The sequence below is a fragment of the Enhydra lutris genome, unplaced genomic scaffold, assembly GCF_002288905.1.
Source record: "Enhydra lutris kenyoni isolate GAN:26980312 unplaced genomic scaffold, ASM228890v2 scaffoldscaffold18, whole genome shotgun sequence".
NCBI lineage: Eukaryota > Metazoa > Chordata > Mammalia > Carnivora > Mustelidae > Enhydra > Enhydra lutris.
The window spans coordinates 14,309,089-14,325,123 of NW_019154102.1; the positions used below are offsets into that span (position 1 = coordinate 14,309,089).

General features: G+C 36.0%; 1 protein-coding gene across 3 annotated transcripts in view; it reads left to right on the forward strand.

Annotated features, from left to right (window-relative positions):
• The window catches only part of LOC111148128 (EH domain binding protein 1), a 333,275-nt gene that overhangs the window by 262,368 nt on the left and 54,872 nt on the right, over positions 1-16,035 (forward strand). For 2 of the 3 annotated variants that reach the window (XM_022504546.1, XM_022504547.1), the window contains one exon: positions 10,236-10,383. In XM_022504546.1, coding sequence (XP_022360254.1) covers positions 10,236-10,383 — 148 coding nt within the window. The remainder of the gene's footprint in view (positions 1-10,235; positions 10,384-16,035) is intronic. The other variant, XM_022504548.1, reaches the window with a different exon arrangement.

The following is a 16,035-nucleotide window of genomic DNA, read 5'->3' on the forward strand; positions in this document are numbered from 1 at the left end:
TAATTATTTTTTTAAAAATATAGTACTTACTAGAAATTCATATATATTAGTTGAATGAATGAAAGAAAATGATTACTGATGTAGAATATAAAAAATTCTATCCCAGATTGCTTCTAGATACTTAAGGAAGGGCTCGTTTAGCAAGATTAACTTGATCATACTGTTTTGTATTTAGAATTCCTTATTTGTATAGTGTGGTATACCAGCACTTGGGCAAAACAGATGTTATAATTAAAAGTAATAGTTGCTGGATCTTGAAACAAAGAGACACATAAAAAACTTGGGTATGGTATATTCAGTTTCATGAATTGAATACGAATGAAATCTAAATTCTTAAAATGCATCTTTTTTTCTGAATTAGTCCTTTTATATTTTCTTCTCATATATTAAAAACCAGATCTCAAACTTAAATTCACCTTTTGTTTAATATTTTGCTTATGTATTTTAAACAAATCCAAAATTTAGTAGTTACTACAAAAATAAATGTAATCCCCAGGGTTGATCAAAGATTTAATCTGGCCAGATGGGGCAAACTTGAGAAAGATTTTGACTTTCCACTCTGTTTTGCAACAAGAAAGGCTGATTTTTTTTTTTCTTTCTTTTCTTTGTTAGAGAAACAGAGATCAGGCCATCCCCAGAGAAATGAGCAGGTGTGGCCATTTATAAGCATGTCTGCTTATATTACAAACCAGCATAAGAAAAGTTTGAGTTGGGTTGAAAAGGTCTGCTAAACAGTTGTAATGTTTCACCCTAAATCCTATTTATTCATCAAGAGCTGATCAAGCTGGCAGTAAAATATATAGTCTACCCAAACCTTTAAAGATCTTGTAATATTATTTTTTATTTTCATTCTGTCTTCAGTGACAAGTGAATAGGTGCACTTTGGTAATCCTTGCCTCTGGACAAGCACAGAATTTTTTTTTTTTTCCCTTTCTGAATGGCTAATAACAGAGCCTTGTTTCCTGTCTAATGATGAAAGGGTGGCAGTCAAGTTCTTTCCCTTAGTTTACTATAAAATTGAGGAATTTCATGGACCATTATGAGAACAGAATCTTGTGAAAAACTAGCAGTATTAAGTTAAAGCCCCTTTTAAAGGAAAATTTGGATGAGTTAAAATGTATTTAGCCCAATTAATAAAAGTCCAATTACTAAGACTGTATGAAACACTGAAAGTAACACAGTTAAGCACAGGATATTGTGTTATTAAAGGCAGTAAAGGATATGGAATTACGGGTTTGTAATTTGTAACCCTAGAAATAGGGTGCTTTGTTTTGCTATAAACAAATTTACAAAGGGTAAAGATGCAAACTACATTATTTGAAATAATGTATCTTCAGTTTTGTTAAAGCTTATTTCATGAAAATATGTGTAGACATGTTTCTTAGACTTTTCAATCTGTATTTTTCAACCGACTGAATAAAAATATCTAGTGTTACGAAAGACACCCTTGGGTGGGTAATGATCTCAGCAGCTACACTGACAGTTTCTCATGTTCTAATTCACCTTCAGAAATCCATGGCATCATTTTTTGGCTAAAGTAATGTCAGTTAGTGACATTTGCAGCAAGTATAAAAAGGACCCCCCATGGCAGCCATTTTTATTTGATTCTTAAGATCCAAAGGCTGCTGAAAGAACAACAGAATGAAGTTGAGGATTGGAGAAGCTTGATTTTCTTGTTCTCTGTGAAATGAAACTCTAGTCTTTTTCTTCCCCTTCCCCTTAAAAGCAAAAGTCTGCTAGGGGGTTGTAGCTGTGTCAAAGCCGCTGGGATGCCACTGCTGATCACTTTAATTACTACGACTAAGGAGGATAAAATTAAAAGTAGCACCATTGAAGCAGTGGAAGAAAGCTTGCCTAGATGTCGGTGAACTGTGAAATATAAAAATTGCATACCAATACATTTTTATGGAAAGGAAACAAGGAATTACATTACTTATTCTTGAAGAGTTTGTCCTTAAATTGTTCAAGTTTTACTAGTGCATCTATCTATGGCAGATTGTGGACCATTTCAGAACGATAAGGAAAATAGTAACTTGAAGACATGCTGTGAAAGGACTAAATATTTTTTCAGTTTATGTCCAAAGTGGTTAGTTCTGATCCATTTTCTATATCTGAAAATACTTAAATTTGTTGTATTGAAACACAAGCTCTTTGCACCATAACAGGACTTTTGCCTAATTCTGGAAACATTAGTAAAGAGAAAAGTAAAGCTTAAATATTCTACATTTAGCACTTTTACGAAGGCTTATAATTTAAGATTGGGAACCTAAGTTTTGAATGAATAGAAACAAGTTAGTTTGTCCTCACCTCTATACAGAGCAGTTTAGCCTGATTTGTAAAGCCCAAGAGTAAGTTAAAAACAGGGTTTTTAAAAAATTACAATATCAGTAGGGCCTCAGAAACATTCTCTGAACACCAGTTATGTGATAGATAGGACCAGTGCTTTGAAATGAGACAATGAGTTTCATTTTTACTATACCATTTACAAGATGTATGACCTTGGGCAGTGTTTTTAAGTGAGATTCAATTTCTATCAACTCAGAGAGATAGTAGTTACCTTACAGAATTTTCAGTACTGAACAAGACAGCATGTGTGAAAACAGTGTGCATAGGCACAGAGCTACTGTTTACCAAAACATTTGTTATAACCTGGTTTGTAACAAGATGATTGTGGGGAGGGTTGCCTTCCAAAACTACAGCTTGCATTAAACCATCCCGAAGAGTGCATCCATGGTACAAAAGCTAGATTATCCTATATAACAGTGTAATTCCAAATAATACTGTATGGCAAAAGGTAAATGTCATCAGACTCATTCATAGAAATAGGAAGCCTGACTACTTCAGTTTACTTAAGTTTATTTAGACTATGCAGGTAAATGAAAGATACATAAATTTCCTACTGTATTGGGTTTTTCAAGTGCACTTTTCTTTTTAGTGACATCCGTCTTCTAAGTTACCTTACTTCTGCATCCCAGTGAAAATTTTCCTTTTTTTTTTTTTTTTTCCAGCAGACACAGTAAACTGATGATTTATTTATAGCTAAGTAATTTGCTTTTGTCTCTTTCACATGCAGAGCGGTCAAAACGGCAATAATACATTTCTACTTAGGTAGGTTCAACAAACCATTATTGTCAGAAATACTCATTATCTACATATTTGAGCAGTTTGTGCTGGAAGGTGTACAAAAATAATCTTCATCTGTACTCTCTGGTCATTTTGTCCCTTTGACATGAACAGTATGTCTCTTCTGAGTAAAAGATCCTATAGATTTTGTCGCTGTTCTGTAAATATTACTGCAAAAATCAACTATCTTAATGGAGCTTATAAATAAAAATTAAAATGAAATAGTTTTAATGAATCTGGAAATTAATACTATCAATTAAAAATTATTGCATAATCAATTGCTATAATTACAGGCTTTTCCTTTTGACCTTAACACTTAGCTTCTACTTTCTCAGTTGGTTCTTTGTCTTAAGGGAAGTTAATGGGTAAGAAAACAAACAATGCAGATATGCCATCCCACTGGAGAGCTCTAGGCCCAGGCAAAATTGTCTCTGTGGTGTTAGGACATTAGTAGAAAAGTAAATCAAGGCAATCTGATAGGGAACTAGAATTCTGTCAATCAGGCTCAAGATTTTGTGCTGTGTCCATAAACTTTGTTTACTGTAGGGTTTTATGAGTTGTAACCTGCCCTTGCAGTCTGTTAATGAGGCTAAATCTTGCTACTTGAGAATTGAATTACAGCACACCTCTGGGCTAATGGTTATAAACAGAAAGTCCCATTAGGGTTGCATTCTGATTTGTTCATTTGCATTTTTTTCTATTGTATAGAGAACAATGATGGGTAAATAGGTACAAACAAACAATTTACATGGAAATTGATAAAGTGTCCCTAATTAGTATTTAGAGTTGGTTTTATTAATGATTGCCTGCATTAAATTGCACTCTTGGTAAGCTCTCAGAAACATTTGCAGATGGGAGTATTATTGGTGGGGGGTGGGAGACAAAGAGGAGGTAGTAGCTTGTGAGGAAAAAAAATTAGGTTCCCATTTCATATTTGGAAAGGTAGAATCATTTATTTCATTTTTAACTCAGTTAAGATGACCCAAGACTACTTCATCTTAGTCTGAATCATCAAATCCAGCTCTGCAAGAAGTTATTATTCACGCAGTGAAATTCACTTAAACCTGGTTGCCTGAGGCATATCAAATAATGGTTTTTATTAGTGCTCTTAACTTTTCTTAAGTTTGAAAGATGAAAGTTTAGTAAAAGCTCAATTTTCCTCAGTTGGTCGTGTAATTTGATAATTTTTGGCATCAAATATTTTAGTGGTTAAGAGCAAGGGCTCTGTAGTCAAACAGACCTAGGCTGGACTCCCAGTTCTGAAATCAGTTCTAGTTTTGTTGTGAACTTGAAACCCTAAACCTAAATATTCTCATCGGTAAAAATTGGAGTGTGAAAATTAAATGAGATCATGCATATAAAGCACTTAGCACATAAAGCTAAGATATATCAGCAACTATTACCAGGATCACCATTAGTGGGCATGTATATCCTTGTACATCCTTTTATTCCTAGCATGTTTTCCAGGTTCAGAAGTATTAGTAGAGAACTGCAGATTTATGCATATTACTCTCCCATCTTCAGTCTCACCCTGCCTGATGCATACTACTTCTCTAATTACAAGTAAGCCTGTGTCTCTAAATATTAAGAAAATATTCCTCATGTTAGATCTCTCTTCTGCTCCTTCCACAACTACCACTAACCCGAGAAAGTCTACCACCTCATCTTTTCCTTCCTTCTCCCCAGATTCTTCTTTAAAAATAACTTTTATTATAAAAGTAGTACATGTCTATTACAGAAAATTAGGAAATGAAGACAAGCCAAAGTAAGAAAACAAAAATATCACATTTCCACACCCAGATAGCTCCATCATAACAACTTTGCAAATACCCTTCCAAGACTTTTTCTATACATATATATTTATATGTGTATTTATTTTGCCAAAATGACAAAATAAGGTTATTACTGTGTAAACTGTTTTTTTTTTTCAATTTGTATTTCCTCTCATTTAATCCTATGGTTATATTCAGATTTCTATAATTGATTCAGCAGTGTCCCTTACAACTTGTTTGTCCCAACCACTGTCTAACCCAGGATTGTACATTGCATCTAGTTAGGTTTTCTTTTGTTGGTGGTGATGTTGATTGGTTAGTTGGTTTTTGTTGTGTGTTTGTTTTCATAACTTTCTTGTTAAAATGACCAGGTCAGTTATCCTGAATACCATACCTTTCTGGATTTATTTGGTTGCTTTCTTGCTGTGTCATTATCATGTTTCTCTATCCCTCATGTATATGATCAACTGGAAGTTATTTAGTGGATTCACTTTAAACATTTGGGCTAGAATATTATTGGTGGTGTGTACTTTATGTCCTTCACATCAAAAAATTTAACATATGGTTGACCCGACATTAGTGATGGCAAGATTTAGATGTAGATTAGTGGTCCCTAATCCCCGATTTAGCTCTGCCATTTGGTTTTCTATATTTACAAGTAGGTTTTCTCCTTGCAATTAGGAAATAATCTCTGTGGTATTACTTAAGTATATGTTCTAATTACTATTGCTCTGTAAAAACTACCCCAAACTTAGTGGTGTAAAAAAAATTGTTTTGGGGCATCTCAGGCGCTCAGTTGTTTAAATGTCTGCCTTCATCTCAGGTCATGATCCCAAGGTCCTGGGATCAAGTTCCACATTGTGCTCCCTGCCTCTCTCTCTCTCTCATGAATAAATAAATAAAAATATTTTTTTAATTGTTTTTATGCTCACAGATTCTGTGGGTTAGGACTTTAGACAGGGCACAGTGCTTTTTCTCTGTTGCACATTGTCTGGGGCCTGTGCTAGGGAGACTTGAACAATTGGGGGTTGACTCAAAATGGGTAAAGGCTGAGACCTCTGAAGGCTTCTTCATTCACATGTCTGGTATGTGGGCTAGGAAGACTCAAGGCTTAATTTGGCTCACATGACAGCTGGGTTCCCAGAGAGTAAAAAATGCAAGAATTTTAAGAGATCTGGGCAAATGGGGTATGACCTTTCCTACCTAGCCTTCAAAATCACCCACCACTCTTACATATTCTACTGATTATAATACAAGTGCCTAAAGCTGGCTGAGATTCAAGGGGAGAGGAATAAACTCTACCACTTGATGAGGGAGTGGCAAGGTCACATTGCAGAAAACATGTGGAATGAGAAATACTGTCATGGCCATCTTTGGAAAATACACTCTGCCACAGCATAATATGAATTATCTAGATTCCCATCAGACATTTATCAAAGTACTTTAACAACTATTAATAATCCGTGCCAGATTCATTCTTTTATGAATGACAAGGTTATGTTTTTGTAATTTTACCTCTTAAAAATTATTATAGCTGTTATTATTATATAACATAGAGCTTTCTCTCATTGACTGGGCCTATTTAGTTACCCTAAAATTCAGTTCTTACTAGAAGGACAAGATAATTGCTTGATTCTTTTCCTCTAATTATAAGTTTTCAGAGGAGTTGTTTTAAAAACTGCCTCAAATGAATGTATACGTCCTCCTAAGAACTTAAAAAAAAAAATTTCCCCTTTATTCTTTTCCTCATTCTATTTTCCTTTTTTTTTTTTTTAAGATTTTATTTATTTATTTGACGGACAGAGATCACAAGTAGGCAGAGAGGCAGGCAGAGAGAGATGGGAAAACAGGCTCCCCGCTGAGCAGAGAGCCCGATGCGGGGCTCAATCCTAGGACCCTGGGATCATGACCTGAGCTGAAGGCAGAGGCTTAACCCACTGAACCACCCAAGCGCCCCTATTTTCTTTTTTTTTTTTTTAACATTTTTTCTATACCCAAAATGGGGCTCAAACTCCCAACCCCAATATCGAGAGTTACATGCTACTGACTGAGCCAGCCAGGTGCCCCATCTAAGAACTTTTTGAATATCACAGTGAATTAATGACTTTTCATTGACTTCATGTGTGATTTCATTGATTCAGTTCACTGCAATCATTGTTCTTTTTGATACTGAAATTGTTTCAGTTTGTCCACTTCAAGCATGTCTGGGTCCATTTGATACCCCTGTTAATCTGCTCCCATTAATTTTGACAGCTCTCATTTCTAGTCATCTCAAAATGTGTGGAAGAACTGCTTAGATTTGAGTTCCACCAATCTGGTGTCTACCCCTGCTGTCCCTAATAGTATTGCCTACCAAGTTTGATTGCCCCCCCCCTTTTTTAATTTATTTGAGAATGAGTGAGTGAGAGAGAGAGCACAAGTGATGAGGAGGAGCAGAGTGAGAGGGAAAAGCAGCTTCCCTGCAAAGCAGGGAGCCCAGCATGAGGCTGCATCCCAGAACCCGGGGATCATGACCTGAGCTAAAAGCAGACACTTAACCAACTGAGCCACCCAGGCGCCCGTTGATTATCCTTTATAATGTTCAGACTCACTAACCTTTCACATTTACTGCAGCCGTTTTTCATGAAAGTCTCTTGTACTTTGATTTTCATGATATATCAGCATTCTGGTTCTTCTCCTCTTTACATCCTTTTCTTCTTCTCATCTAAATACAGATGTTTTCCACATTTTAGTCAGTAGCTCCCCTTTTTCTCTGTATCTTTTCAGGTACTTGCAAATATTCCTGTAGTTTCAGATCTATAGTCATAGTTTGACTTCATTCCTAACATGAATTTCACTTCCCAACTACCTCCTAGCATTTTCACTTGTATGTCCAGCCAGCCTCTCAAACCCAATCTGTCTTACTCCTAACTTCCTCTCCCTCCCTTCCTATAGCTCCTCTTAGTTTATCTTTATTTTTAGTGCCTAAAGCTAGTGCCCCAGTTTTACTAGTTGCCCAACTTCAAAACTTCTGAATCAGCTTCTTTCTTTCCACCACATCTAATTGGTTACCAAGAATTGGTATAGGTACCAATTCTACCTCTAATATATTCTTACACTGTCTCTTTCATTTCAGTTGCCACCATCCTACTTCTGGATCTCATTACAGCTTCCTTGGACTGTTATGAGAGCCTTCTACTTAGTTTCTTTCCAGGTTCCCTGTGCCATCCTGTCTTATACACTGTTGTCATACTCATCTTTCTCAAATAGCACTTCTGGTTGGTCATTCTCCTAGACACACACACTCAAAGGACATACACACAAAACCAAACCTTTAATTGACGCTTACTTTCTTTATAATCAATCACCCTGTTGGACAGGGCTTCTGCAGTCTTATCTGCCCAGCTTTATTTTTCTTGCCTTGTCTTTCTCTTATTATTTTTGCCCTGTGCTCAGGAAAACTAGACTATGTGCTTTTTCTCCATTGTACTCTCTTGACTCTGTGTCTGTGTGTTGTTCCCACCTCCTAGTTTCTCTAACAGTGACCCACCTAACTTCTGACTACCATCTCTATGCCTCCATGATGCCGTGATCCCTTCTGTTTTTCCCTCAGAAATGTTCTTTTTTTTTTTAAGATTTTATTTATTTATTTGACAGAGAGAGAGCATAAGCAGGGGGAGCAGCAGGCAGAGGGAGAGGGAGAAGCAGGCTCCCTGAGCCTGATGTGGGACTCAATCCTAGACCCTGGTATGATGACCTGAGCCTAAGGCAGACGCTTAACTGACTGAGCCACCCACATGCCCCAGAAATGTTCTTTCTTCTGAACTCTTGGTGCAGTTTGATCAGACTTCCTTATTGTGACCATTTTATCTTGCTCTATATTATAAACATTTGAGATTATAAGTTACAAATTTTTGTGTTTGAAATTTCTATAGCAAGTACCAAGCTATGTCCTAAGGACCAGATACAAAGATAAATTAGATGTTGCTCCTTCCTTCAAGTAGCTTAGTTCTATTGATAAGGAGGCATTTGTACAGTTAAAGGTAATTTGACAGTTTTTAAAAGTAATAACACACACACATACACCCACAAAACTGTAGTTACACAGATGAAGAGCTTTATTCCACCAGTGGGGAGGAGGGAAGAATAGTCAGGGGAAATTTAGTGGATTTAAAATGAATCTTGAAGAATGAGTTAGAAGTTAGATAAAATGGGAGGACATTCCAGGAAGAGGAAATGACATATGCAAATCTCTGGGCATGAAATTATACTGTACAAGCAATTCTGTGTGAAATGGATGTGAACTTTTATGGAGGTTGGGAGAGGTTAAGGGAGGATAACACTGCCAAAGGTATGTTGGGGCCACATTATTTCAAGTTTGTTTGCTATAATGATGCCGTATTTTATGTATTTTCCAATTTACAATGCACTTTCACGTTGATTGTTACTATTCATTATAATCTTTTTTTAAGTAAGCAGAAATTTCAGTTATTATCTTTAGGTTTTAGTTATTTTAAATATTAAAATACCACATTAGATTTTATTTCTTCTTTTTAAGATTTAATTTATTGGGGGGGGTGCGTGCACAAGTGGTGGGGGAAGGGGCAGAAGCGGAGGGAGAAGCAGACTGCTTGCTGAGCAGGAAACCCAGTATAAGGGCTTGATCCCAAGACCCTGAGGTCATGACCTGAGGTGAAGGCAGATGGTTAACTGACTAAGCCACCCAGGCACCCCTTACTTTTTCTTCTTAATGTGCATTTGGGGAGAGAGGGAGTAGGAATGGGGATAGTACATCAGTACCCAATTCTGATTTAAAAACTACCAACAACTATAACTTGTATAACTAATATACTATCTCCATTCTACTCCAGCCCCCTCAAAATACTATTTCTTATATATGATCAATATACTGTAGCAGCATTTAATAATATTGAAGATGTCTGTTAGCCAGTGCTCTCTCTATACCTTTATTAGAAAATAGCAAGTTAAAGTCTATTTTCAAAAAATAAGGTATTAATTGAAATTCTGTTTTTAGTATTATGACTTTTTTCTGTAAGCCTGATTATTTTATTAATAATAGTCACTACTATTTTCTCAGTTACATATATTGCCAAGCATTCTTTAAAGGCTAGTTTGAATTTTTAGCAGATATTTTAATACAGTAATTTGTAAATATTTTTTAAAAATCTGATTCTAGGATGTCTTTTAAAAATGGTGTGACATCCAACTGATATAGAGCATCCTATTTATAATGTGGGCCAAGCACCATGCTGTAAACCAGTTACTATCATGATGATCAGATTGAAAATGAAATTGCATTTCTGTCAATTACTGAGTTGGCAACTGTTCAATATATCTTAGCAGCAAGATGAAGAGCGACGTCGGCAGCTGAGAGAGAGAGCTCGTCAGCTAATAGCAGAAGCTCGATCTGGAGTGAAGATGTCAGAACTTCCCAGCTATGGTGAAATGGCTGCAGAAAAGTTGAAAGAAAGGTCAAAGGCATCTGGAGGTGAGTTAAAGAATCTTGTATCATATTCTACAGACAACCCAGAAATCTGCAGTGAACCTTTGGGACATTTTATTCTTACTTCAAAATGTTGCATCAAATACATAAGTTTCTAACCTATTGATATGTTGCAAAAAACCTACAGGAAGCTTAGTAAATCAGAAGATAACTGTTGCTGTTTTCCAAATCAACTTGTTGGTTTAATTCTTACTTTCTTAGAAGTACTTTCTTAGAATATGATTTAGGAAAAAACTCATACAAACTTTGGTTTATGATTTCCCATGATGCCTCATTAATTGTGAGTAAAATGCAATCAGGTTCTCAACATCAAGGTCACGAGACTTGTTAGTGGTGAGCTTTGGCATGAAAGATTTTTGTTCCGACTCGGATCTTTAGAAAGTAGCTTTAACAATGATCTGGCCTCTTAGCCTGATGTGTAAGGATTTTGGGTAAGCCTCATATCCATTTCTTCTTAGTCTCCTTATTCTAAGAAGGTCTTCTTCAGTATCTGCAAAAATTATTCTCAGCTTGATATTAGGACAGGACTATAGATACAATTAAGGAGAATTTTGATTTTGCCTCTTAATGCTCAATTTGGGCACCTTTGACTTGGAACTTTTTACATTTTTGCTTAAGAGGAGTATACTCAAGAGACCTCTGGGTTTTTGTGTTTTTGGTGTTTTTTTGTTTTGTTTTGTTTTGTTTTTAATTTCAAAGGTGTATAACCTATTTATCTACCAAAACATGCCAGGTACTTGTCCTGAGTTAATCTTAGAATGCTAAGATCACTCTGAAGAGTAGGCAAGTGTGGACTCGAATAAGACCTTAGAGAACTGAAACAGAGGTAAGCTATTTCAAGGTCGATGATAAGTTTCTTCAAAGGAAACTGAAACTTACTGCTGCTACTTCTAATTGATTCCTTATATTAAAAACTTCCTGTTATAGAGAATTCCAGTTAAGGCCTATAGCATATAACTTTCCATCCCATAAATTTGAAAACTGCTTTCCTAAACAGCTGTGTATCTGTCCCTCTGGTCTTCTCAGAATGTTTATTTCCTTAAATCCTTCATCTTACTTTTCAACTCCTATCATTCAGAATTTTTATTGCAGTTTCTATACTTCTACCACAGTTTTATAGTAACATCAGTAACTATTCATAGCTACATTTATATGATGCTATGATAATTTGCTTTCATTTACTATTAATAACAAGATGTTTCTTTGGCATCATAAAAGTTCCAGGTATTCTAAGTAAGTCATAAAAATCTTTGCCTTCTTATATCTCAGAATATAGGGAAAAAACTCATATTCCATATAAAATATTCTAAAGCTACTAATGCTCCCTTTCTGTGGCATCATAAACTCATAGGAGAAACTCATAAACTCATCATAATAATAGGATAGAGAGGCATCCAGTGTCTCTTTTAATATTTTTTTCAGTGGTGAGCAAATAATAATGCTATCTTAAATAAGCTATAAACCCTGGGAAGGCTAAGAATTAAAAGTTTTAATTAATTACTCTTTGCTATTACTATTTTTAGATAGTTTGGTTAATGTTAAAATGAAGTCTCAGGGTTCAGGCAGATGTCACTGGATGACAATTAAGGTTTTATCAAAGACCATGAATGGAGCTCATTCTAAAGTCTTCTCCAGCACTGGTGCTGACTGGTCTTTTGCTGCTAACTTTCTTATCCATGTGCTCCCTCCTGATCTGTTCTTCTTTTCATGAGATCTTTCAGCTGCCTCTTCCTTTATACCTTCTCATTTTTCCTTTCTCCTCCTAGTCTAAGGTGCCACTTGATCTGCTTTTTGGAAGACTCAGGCACACTGATCCTCATCTTTTATTATATCTATTTTTATATCTTCTTCATCTATTTTATTTTTATGGATAAACCTTGTGCCCCCATCAATCAGGTATATGCCTTCTAATAATCAAAGCCATGCTTCTTCATCTGTGAAGAGTCATAGATAGGAAGGGTCATCTGTATAATTGGTCTTATCACTATAATCCAACCCCAGCTGAGACTAAGCCCGGACTAGACTAGGTAAAGAGACTTCATCAGTGTGACAACCCAAAGAATGGGTATCTTCCCTAATTGGTAACTAGGGAACATGAAGACCTGATTTTGGCATCATTCTGTAGTCAACAAAGTAAATAAAAATGAATGAGGAATGGATTTGCAGAGGTAGCAAAGAAGTATAGACTGAACAGGGGAAGCCAGGTGAAATGAAGAGGGGACGGGGTTCAGTTGAAAGCTAATGAAAACCGGAAGATCTAGACTCTGTTCCCTAAGAAGATCAGTGTGACCAGGGTCCATTTCTCCTATGGGACACGCTATATTTTGGATATTGAAAGCAGCAACATATCAGATGGAAGGCTCTTAATCAGAGCTAAGGTTGACCTACAACAAGTGGAGTAGGTGTATTCCCTGACCTCAATAAAGGTATATAGATCAGACTAGGTTTGCTCTGGCCTCAAGGTCTAAGCTGAAGCTGTTGAGGTTGGGAGTAGGGGAAGAGACTGTTAAGACAAATTCCTGCCTGACATTCAACTATTATACATATGCATTTATCTAATGAGCCATGAGAGTCACTGTGCTAGGCCAGGATTTAGCAAACTTCCTGAAAAAAAGGGCTGAAGTAGATATTTTAGCCTTTGAAGGCCCTGTGGTCTCTGTCTAAACTACTCGTTACTGGCTTTGTAGCCTGAAAGTAGCCTTGAACATTATGTAAATGAATGGGCCTGCTGGTTATTTACCCCAAAGCTGTGGTATGCTAGATTTTTTTCCCCCATGCTATAGTTTGCCGTCCCTTGCATAGCAAATTAGAAATTCACTTCGGTTCACAAGAGGCTAATTCCTAAGGGAAAATGACCTTATGAGGTTGATAAGTCAGGGGGGAAAATTAACAAATTAGTATCTACTCTTCTATTGTCTAGTGGGAATCATCCAGTCTGAATAATGAATAGTGTGAAAGGAGAAGAGAGAAATGAGTAGGGACCAGCCTAGATGGAGAATGAGGGTAGGAAGATTCTGGAAGCAGTGTTCCAGAGGGACAAAGGAGAAGGGAGGGTAGTCAAGAGCTGAATAACGAGGAAACACAGCCTGGGGAATGTGTTGAACATGATCATTACTCAGACTCATTGCCCAAACCTACTTGAAAAGCTTGCTTTTTTCTGTTCCCAAGCAGCAACCTGTCTCAGTGAGGAAAGGAAACTTAGTAAATTTGAGAATTAATAAGCTTTTATTATGACCAAATAAATTTTAAACTTTTGTTAATGGTCCATGGCCACTTGGAAGGAGGCATCTATCCTGTTTTAAGATTATATCATATATTTACTATATAATATATGATTTATTAAACATAATATGTATTTTATTTATTCTATTTATTATTTATTTATTCTATAGTTTATCACTTTAGTCTGAGTTAGCTTAGGGTCTCTTAACTTTTTAATGGACATTATTGCCACTCATTGACTTAGATAAACTGGTGTTCTTTGTTTTTACATTTCAAGTGTATAAAGGAAATTTTTTTAAAATTTCATCCATGAAAATGTTTGTATACCTGTATTGTCTTTATTTTAGTTATGGCAAATAGACATCTAAATTTGTTAAACCAAAATGAAATCTTATAGGCCTTCAGTAATTTTTATTTCAGCTTCTATTAATAACTATACTTGTGTTTTCTGTCTTATGTTTGATTTCTGTAACTTTAAAAATCATTAATGGTATAGGTACCTTCAGTGAGAATTTAAAAATCATGATACAAATGAGAAAATTTTTTCCGAATATATTTTCTGAATATATCTTTATGATCACCTCAGTGTCTTTATGTAAAAGTGCTTTTTTTACTGTCACCAGATTCCCTTTTTTTTTCTCATTCAACTTATTTGTAAATGATAAGTGTTGTAACACTGGCCTTATTGCTATTAATCATACCACTGGGATTCCCATTTTGCTTATAGTGCTGCTCAGTGTCAGCTGGAATGCACTGTCTCATTCCCAGTGCATATCCAATCTCCTTTTACCTTTTTTTGCATACATTATATATGCCATATTTGTAAACAACTTCTGTTGGGTCTCTAGTTTACTTTCTGCCATGCTCATCTACTAAGTTTTCAGTTGTTAGCCATAAAGATAGGTAGATAAATAGATGTCATAGACATATACATGCTATCTCACACACACACGCACACGCGCGCACTTTAGTTCTGCTAGAATGCTTTTAGACTATTTCCATAGGTGTTAAGAAATCTATAACATTAATGTTGAAAAGAATTCAAGGGTATGTCCTAAAAACTGAAGCCAGTGAATGGAAAGAAAGTAGAAATCCATTCTCAAGAAGACTTGAGCTGTATAGGAGATCAATTTTTACTCTTGCCCTCCCCAATAGTAATCCTTTTATCTAAGGTTAGCCATACATATATAAACACTGAGTTAACTCACTCAGCATTGCTGGTGAGTGGTAATGTAAATAGAGTTCATTTTGCTGTAAATAAAATGAATGGCACCCATTTAACATCACACAGGAAACAAGGATTGTATACGTGAATAATGAAAGGAAGGACAATTTTCTACATATCCCTGGAACCTGAAACTACCCATATCTGACCACATTTCCAGACTGAGCTCTTTCTCTTCATTGCAATGCCATCCTTCTAGTCACTCTTGATGTCTGCTTCACCCTTCTCTTCCTCACTATCCCTCCCCAGCCACCAACCATCCAGCCAGTAGGTTTTCAAATCACATCATACCCACTCCCAATTCTTATATGCTAGGTTAGGCTCTCTGTACTGCTTGCCTGGAGGTTATCACAGTCTACAACCTTGATTTCCTGCCTCCAGCCTTTCAGTTCTCCAGTCTGACATCTAGGTCAGCAGTCTCGCTCCCATGAAGGATGATTTCACATATATAGTACACACCTGTGGGCAATCCCTTGACCACTTTTTTTTCACATAAGAAAGCATATCAGAATGTAAGCAAAAGTGATACTTTAGGAATAATATTGAAGTGACTGTAATTTATAAAAGTCATAAACTTCAATGCATGTATTACTACTAATTATTTTATACATATTGACAACTCATTACAATAAGACATTTAGATAGAAAATGGCTTATATAGGCTACTCTTAAAGAACACAGTGCTGATCATGTTAGAGCACCAGTATCTCTCCATTCCCATTAAGTAGAATTTAAACTTCCCATTCTGCCCTTCAGGGCCCTCTGGACTTTTGCCTTTCAAGACTTACCTCCCTTTATTTCCTTTCAAGTATACTTTGAAGGTTAATGCTTCCAAAGAACAATTCCTGGTACTGTTGGCAAAAAGTAATCTTTCATCTTTCGCATTTGCTCTGTAACTTACTTTTAGCCCCAAACACTTACCTGTCCTACATAGTTTTGTAGTCTCTTGAATGTATACCTTTAAAATAGAATTTAGTGTCTTTACAATTTGGTATCTCCTCAACATCTTGCAGTGTTTTGCAAATTGTAGATACAGTATGCAGAATGAATGTCGAATTTTATGGTTTCACTTTAGGTTAATTATGGTCAGTAATAATCAGTAGAGGCTGGTTGGCAGCAACAAAGTATTACACTCTAAAAACTGATTGTAAACTCTCTCTGGTAGAGTAATACAAGGAAGTGTTCTAAAC